The sequence below is a fragment of the Brachyistius frenatus genome, unplaced genomic scaffold (genome assembly GCF_029030835.1).
Source record: "Brachyistius frenatus isolate BFR_SWC_R1_liver_20210118 unplaced genomic scaffold, ASM2903083v1 Contig_298, whole genome shotgun sequence".
Lineage (NCBI taxonomy): Eukaryota > Metazoa > Chordata > Actinopteri > Embiotocidae > Brachyistius > Brachyistius frenatus.
The window spans coordinates 272217-280488 of record NW_027210897.1 but is presented as its reverse complement, the minus strand read 5'-3'; the positions used below and the strand labels follow the sequence as shown (position 1 = coordinate 280488).

The 8272-nt window shown below is 41.1% G+C and overlaps 1 protein-coding gene across 1 annotated transcript in view; it reads left to right on the top strand.

The window, feature by feature from the left end:
* The first annotated feature begins 488 nt into the window (after positions 1 to 488).
* The window catches only part of fras1 (Fraser extracellular matrix complex subunit 1), a 265766-nt gene continuing 257982 nt past the window's right edge, over positions 489 to 8272 (top strand). Inside the window, exons 1-2 of the mRNA XM_069722629.1 lie at positions 489 to 1012; positions 7031 to 7062. Coding sequence (XP_069578730.1) covers positions 946 to 1012; positions 7031 to 7062 — 99 coding nt within the window. The 5' untranslated portion in view covers positions 489 to 945. The remainder of the gene's footprint in view (positions 1013 to 7030; positions 7063 to 8272) is intronic.

Below are 8272 nucleotides of genomic sequence, written 5' to 3'. Positions count from 1 at the left end.
CACTCATATCATAGTTTTAATCATTATTATTATTATTATAAAGATTATAGAGTTAATAAAATTGTGGTCAAGTATGATACATTAGTAGGCTATAAACTCCGCAGAGGAGGAGACACAAATCTGTACTTTTATTTTGTTATTATTAACAATAGCGATATTCTATAACAATATGATTTTGTGTATTTTGATCAAACTCAGATTTCCAGATGAAAATGGGAATTAAAACGATGAAGATGATTTTAGATCCACAGCACTAATTCTCCGTCATGTTTTAACCCCTTGAGGAAGGAGCGCAGCGTCCATCATGAGATTATGATATCTGCGCCGCGGGTGGGTTGGGGGGGGGGGGCAGAGGAGAGAGAGAGAGGGTGGGACGTCCTCCTGGAGAGAGGAGGGGAGGACGAAGAAGCAAAAAAAAAAAAAAAAAGAAGAAGAAGAGGGAATGGGGGGTCGGGGGGGACACGCAGAGCGCTCCACCGCCAGAAGAAGTGACTTCGCAACGTTTTCCGCCGGAGAGCAGAAAGTCCGTCCGCCGCTCGGTGTCATGCGCCTCGGCTTGTAAACGCGTCCCGGCTGCTGCTGCCGCTTCTGCTGCCGCTGGGGAGGAGACAAACCACCTTCATCTGGAGATTTCTAGGCAGAGTTTTTTTTGAGTCCGACACCGGCAGAGCAGTGAGCAGGCACAGAAGGAGGAGGAGGTGGATACTTCTCCAGGTTTCGGGATCGCACCGCATTCCAGCCCGGAGCGCAGCGCTCAGGAGCCGGACCCGATGCGCTCGTCTCTCCGCTCCTCTCCAAGACTCCTGGATCTTTTCCAGTTGTTTTCTGAACATCAATAATGCGCAGAGAGAACTGCTTTTATTTGAGATAGACACATACAAAACACACACACAGTTCGTGCGTTTTGCCTCCTGACTGGATTTGGATTTATTGCTCTCTCCGACCATGAGTGGATGGTGGATCTTTGTTGGCGCTCTGGCCGGGATCCTCTCCGTCCCCCGCGGGATACAGGGTAGGTATTTCTGGCCTCTGTTCACCAAACCTGTTGTCCGACTGGTTATGTAGGTCAGGGGTTATATCGGGGACCACTGTGCACACTCACAGAGACCCTCCATGTTACCAGATTTAGTTCAGTGTTTTCCTACTTTTCAGCACTTAGTCATGAATCTCTGCAGAGAGTGAAAGTTGTGACCACAACGACCGCTTACCTTTTCAAGGAACAAGTTTTACTGACTTCGGCAACAGTGAAACAATTTATATCTGAAGTTGCTGAGGACATCCTTGAAGTTCCTGAAGCACCTGGTCGGGGGTGGGGCAGCAGTTCAGACTTTAGCCATCCCAACAATAAGTTTGCACATTCTCAAGAGAAAAGTCGTGAATTTAAAGTGAGCTTTTAAATGACTCTCATTCATCTGACAGGACTTCTGAAGGAGGAACCTCCACCAGGCAGAACATGTTCATCATCAAGTGATTTAACTATTCATGATGCACACTTAAACGACATGTAACCAATTAAAACCAAGTTTTAACAGCATTTCAGAGACTATATTTCTGCATGGAGTTGAGACCTGCTTGATTTAATCACCGAAAAGCTGGTGAATCAACACTTGTGTGTGTATAAAAAAAATCCTAATAAGCCCAAATTGATTGAGAAGTCTTCGCGCCTCTTGATCTGCAAATGATTAAAGTCAAGTAAACTTCAAAGTCTGAAGTTTGAATTCAAAGAAGAGCCAGTCTGAAATAAATTCCGCCTCCAAATAAGAAATCCAGGCAAAAATAATCTCTTCCATGTTGTAGTTTATTATCTCCCTCATGGATAATAATGCTGCACGTGCTCACAGCCACATTCATCTGAATCTGAATTTAAAAGCAACACGTGAAGTGAACTTTATGTTTGATTTGTGCATTTTCACGTTCTAATTTATAAATACATTTCTGAAGCTGCTCTCTCGGCCTCTGAGTCATTTAAATATTCATAATGCTGCATCAGTTCTAGAAGTTCTGCCTGTGTGCAGCAGAAGTTTCCCCTCAGAGGAGTTCAGATGCATGAAGACGGTCATGAGTGGAATCTTAAGCAGGTCTGCGCAGCTGTTGCTGAACTGACCCATTCAAAGAGTGACGTTGCTCCTCATCAGACCCGGCGTGTTCATATCACAGCCCCGGTCCTGTGGGAGAGACTCAGGCTGCATGTTGACATGTTGGCAGATCAAACTCGGTCTGCTCACATGCAGCAGCACAAGCTGAAAATCATCAGCATCGTCCCGGCTGCATGCAGTCTGCTTGGCAGCACTCGTGTCAATACAACTCAAACTTTTATAAAGCCAGATAATTCTTTGCCTGTTTCTGTTGAAGGTGTGTTGGCAAGCAAAACGGTTATAAATGATGAAATGTTATCGACATGAAGCGCTGCGGGTTGAATCGAAGAGATGCTGAGATGACGATCACGTTTTCTGGGCAAAAGTTTGGAGTGATAATGAGTTATTCAAAGGCGCCTGGAACCAAACCAGATCATAGTCTGATTCACTCAGCTGATCATTACTAAATCAGTCAACATTTCAGCCAGGGCTGAGTATCGCCACTGATTTCCCAAATCAGTTCAATTCCGATTCACAAGGTCCCAAATTCGATTGAATTCAATATCGATTCTGTCAGAGATATTTCAGTTACTATAGCAACTTTACTTGGATATGGAATCTCAGAGAATTGATTCTGTAAATGTAAAATATGAATGTTTACATTAAGAATAGACTCTAAAGCATTTAAATAAATGCTCTTTTTACTCAGCAGTCTTTCTTTCTGGTTTAAGCCCCGCCCACTCAAGCCGCATATGCACAAAGCGTCAATCATCGCTAACATGGTACCTCCGCTCGATACAGACTCTGATTGGCTGTTGTAGGCTGAGGACAGGACATGGAAGCTCCTATTGACTCAGTGAGGTGTCAATCAAACCGGCATCTAACGCTTTCTGATTTTGCTGCTAACAACGTAGAAAATTACGAGCACCTGCCGGCGGGAAGCTTCAAACGTTCAGCGGATCGTGTGTTCTGGATGTAATGATGTGTTTTGGACTGAATACGTTACTGGATTTGATTTACTGGACCTTTGATGTCTGAACCAGACCGTTTGTTGTCAGATCTTTGCTGGACTGTGAGACTTTATAGGTGAGTTACGTCAGTAGACAAGGGTCATGGTTATGTAACAATGTTTACTACTCCAGGAAGTAGTCGGACCCTTAGCAACCACCTAGCAACAGAGAGGATTTCTAGTCTCCAACTAAATAAATAAAGAACATAGAAACACTAAACTGATCAGCTAGTTCAGTCTGGTTGGAACAAAGATATCTGATGAACAAAGATATCTGGTGAACAAAGATATCTGATGAACAAAGATATCTGATGAACAAAGATATCTGATGAACAAAGATATCTGAGGAACAAAGATATCTGATGAGCAAAGAGATCCATGGACTCGTGTTTTTGAGATTTTAACTACTGTTAGGATTTTAAGTGCGTGACTATCCTTGGTGTTACGGTACTGGTGCTCGGAGAGACCAAAAAGGAACAAATTTAATAGACCTATAACAAGTAGAAACTACATTATATTACATGTTATATAATATTCTATTCTAATTCTATTTTCCCATTGAGGAGGTGGAGGGATATTTCTAGTGATGAGCAGGATGTGTTGTCATGGTGATTTGTTCCAGATGACCAGTTGACCAATCAGATCTCTGGGGGCGGAGCTACTGTTTGGATAATTAGCTTTGAAGTGTGACTGCACTTGTGATTTGATGTGGTGATCTGCAGGTCCAAAGATGTCCAAACCTCCAGTTAAACTTGGGCTAACTGAGGTTTTAAACGTATGAAATACGTAAAACTGTGGTTCATTTAAATCATGATATTTCCATGTCAAGCAGGTCCTACCGACACGTGTAATATAAAACACTCAAAAACTGTTTTAACAACTCTGAAATCTTTAATTCTTCAACTTGTCAAAATGTACAAAGGTCCCAGCCTCATAAATGGTTAACTCTCCATTTGATAATGAATAACTGAAGCAAAAATATGTGTTAAATGAAATGTCCTGACTGACAGAGAAAGGCAACATTTCTGGTTTATTGTGGCGTCACAGTTCACCTCGTAGTTGAAGTTCAGCCGATGACGATGATTCAAATGATCAACTTAAGATCCTGGGATCACAACTTCAATATCTAATGTCCAAAGAAAATACAAAAATGTGGCAAAAAATGGGGAAGCGTACTTATTCTCTCAGTTGTATAATATTCTTTGATGCCTCTTTCTTTCAACACTTTGAGGTTTCATATCTAAAGATTCTGTTTATTCTAAAAAAGGGCACAAATTATGAACAACAATTTTGAGCAGAATTTTCTGCAGGTTCTTTCGTGCCAAAAAATTCAATGAGAAATAAGAGTCCAAACATTGAGAGAATTGTTGCAATTTCAGCTGTTTTTGGTTTTAGTTGTTAAAATATGTAAGATTAATTAAAATAAACATCATGAATTACAGAATGTCCAGAAAACTGCCTCCTGTGTTTTTGCTGGGTTTGGTCATTTAAATGCAATACGGGCAAAACCTTAGCAACACCGAGTTGAAAAAGGTCAAGTTGTGACAAAAATCTAAATAAATAGAAAAATATGAATATAATCCATCTGTTTAAAAACCTGCAAACTGGATTGCATTAACTCAAAGACACGCACGTTTGATGTGTAAATGAAAGCCTCGGACTCAAAGAATGTTAATATTTGTTTAAAATATGGACTGTTAATTGGTTTTTGGAAACTGTTTTCTTTAGCACCATAAATCTGTTTATCTTCCCCAAACCGATGCAGCTGTCGGTTTATATTGTGCCGAGCTGTCGAGACAAAGAGACAAAACCCTGAAGCAGCATCTTCTCACTGAACACTACTGTAACTGGGATCTAGTTTTCCCATCTGGGCCGTTGTGGTAAATGTTTACCTCTCGCTGTACGTTCCCCCCCAGGCGGATCAGATTCCTGCAGTCTGCTTCAGCCCGGTCTGTTTATGTTGTGTTAACATTCAGCCCTCAAACTGAGCCCAGATTATCGTCAGCGTGCAGACGTTTCAGTCTGAAGGTTGCAAAGCTTTCTGCTTTTAACCTTCCTGCTGCGCTCGGGTCTTTCGTGACCCATTTTCACAGCCATTTTGATGCAACGAAAGACCCGAGTACAGCAGGAAGGTTAAAGGGGCAACATTTAAGATTGAAATCCTGTTTTATTATTTATTATGTCAAAAGGTGATACTTCATCAATACTTCATCAAAATGTTCAGTGGTCATGATTAGCGTGTTGCTGATGGTTTCTTTAGAATTCACACGTGCTCAGTGATGTTGGTCACGTCTCTTGTTGCTTCAGTGAGGAACAAACTTAGACTATTTATAAAAGTGTTCGTAGCTTCAGGTCTGTAAAATGGTTCCGATGCGGAAGTGTCTTCAGGTGCAATACCACCGAGTGCCACTAGAGGTCGGATTTCCGGGTTTGGAAACAAAATATGCCAACAGTCAATCAGTCCTGGATTTTAATCACACTTAAAACCTAATATTGGTGTTCTTAGATCATTATAATAGAGACAATACAAAAGATTTGTTCTTATCTTACCGACTGGAGAAAGATGTTTGAATTCTTGATAAACGTCATTCATGGTGAGGTTCAGTACCACAGGAGAACTTCATTTGAAAGAAGTCCTTCATTCAGATTGAACAGAATATCGTTTGACCCTTTTGTCTTTGAGTGTCTGGATCTTAATGTGCAGCCCACAGTAGACTCTGTGTAGAAATGTATTTGTAGCCCAGCTTCCTCCGTCACGCTCTGCAGGTGGTCCTCAACCACGTCATCAAATCGTTCCACACTCATTTCACATTTTGCTTGTATTTATTTCAGGTGAACTCGGTCTGTATCACCACGAGAGGACAAACCTGTACGAGCTGAGTAATTATTGTGAAATGTTCTCCATCTCTGTGGTTTCAGTCCAGCTGATCATTGGCTCAGTGGGATCTTTACAACTGGGACATGTTTTCCAAGAGTTGTCGGGTTTAGTCACTGTGTGCCTTCATTGGGACGTTAAAGTCGTCTTAAGTCTGCAGTTCTCTGGGTTTTGTGGCAACTTTGAATCCGTTTTATTTTGGTGGTTTGATGGAAACTTGATAAAGAGCAAAGGAAGTCCCTTTTATAACATAAAAATACTGACTGACAATTTGCTTCAGACATTATAGTTAAACAAGCAGCCGGTTTCAGTGTGAGAGGGCAGTGTTGAGTTTATGTAGTTACATTTAATCTTTGTTATTGTTATTATTATTTATTCTGTCTAGCTGAGTAGAGATTAGTGTGTAAATGTCCTGGTTGCTTTGAATATGGCTTCTCTGTGATGTTTGATGAACTGGATGAAAATTGCTGATATTGTGGGGACTTCATATGATTATATATATAATAATAATAATAATAATAGTATATACAATATATTATATATATATATAACCTGAGTGAACGATGAACTGCTGTGATGTATTTTCTGAAGTTAGACCAGAACTTTGTGGAAATTAGATTAGTTGAACTTAAACTACCTGAAAAAAGTCAAACTTGAACATAAATTCATAATATATATTAATCAGAAAAAAACTCAATACCTGTAACATCAAACCGTGAAATTGTGATATTTTCTCTTCTTTCCATGTCGGACATCATTTTAATATTTGTTTCTGCGTTATAAGTTCTGTGTTTCAGAGAGATGTATTGATTATTATTGATCACTTTTCAAGCTTGACCGCCACACGTGCCACTAATGACTTCCAGAAACACGCTCGTTCCAGTCTGAAGGGAATCGATCGATCCATCGTCCTCCGTCACACCGATTTTCTGTTCGACCTGAATAACTGACAGATTTACAAAACTTCTGAGAAAGATAGTTTCATTACTTATCAATGATAACAGTGTGATCTGGACATTATTCTAACGCTGTGTCTCTGTCTCCCTCTCTTTCGTCTCCATGTCCTGCCAGGAGCTTGTCTCTACGAGGGAGCGCTGCATGCGGTAGGTGCATCAATACTTCTTTCACCTCTCGACCACCGCTGGTTGAGATCTACTCGCTTTGTGAAGCCTGCTGGGTATTTGTACGTTTTATTCTCTCCTGGGGGAAATAACCAGGTTAGTGTGACTGGTGGTGGAAGCGGTTCTCTCTCTGTGTGTGTGTGTGTGTGTGTGTGTGTGTGTGTGTGTGTGTGTGTGTGTGAGAGAGATCACAGGGATCGCTACACGTCCTCTGTTGTGAGATGTAGCTGAGGAGATGTGTCTCGTCTATAATGGATGGCGGATGCTGACGTTGTGGCTGATAATGGCGATGAAGGAGGACGATGTGCCGCTGACTCCTGCTGCTCCTCCGATTGAAGGTCGAGCTCTTTTTAAGTTGGAAAGAAGTTTCAGAAGAGCTTTTTTCTTTTTTTTTCTTTGTCGTTCTGCTCGGTGTTTGAACGTCCAGGTTTTTGTTTTTTTTTGCTCTGAGATGTGCTTTTGCTGCATATTCTTTGGCTGGAGACTCGTCCTGAGGTTTAAAGTAGTCGTGTTTGGCTCGAGGCGTCGACAGATGAGCGGTGGCCTTCTTCCCTTGTGCAGACACAGACGTCATTTATAGACTCACACTGGCTCGGGAACTTTGTACTTCACGTCGCCCCTCTTCTGGGCTCGGCCCCCCTTCTTACCGGGATACATCACCATGGTAACTGATGCTGCAGAGCTAACCTGCTCCGCTGCAGGTCATGTTTAAGATTTCAGATCCAAACCTCCTGCTGTCGGATAAGTTCTGTCGGGAAAATGTGGTCACCTGCGTTTAGACGCCGACAAACCTCTAAAAAAGAGTTTTATGAGATGACGCTTCTATTTCATTGGGTTTTTACTGATCTCATCCTACAGAGACTCACTGAACCTCTGACAGAAAACCAATTTACCGCTTTAAATTATGTTTTTATAGGTTATTTATTTCTTATTTGCTCTTAAGCAAAATGAAATGAAAAAACTAAAACTGCCACACACGTCATTAAATACATCTAACAATATATTAATGAAATGAAATACACAGATGTAATTAGAGTCCCATCTTCCTGTGGACTTTATGGTAAAGTGATATTTAGTCTTTTAATTTAGGCTACACATTAATAGTCAGATACTTTTTAAAACTTTTTCTTTCCCATCATTCAGCAGCTGCAGCTGGATTATGTCTCGAACTTCTTCCTTATTTTTCTAGGAT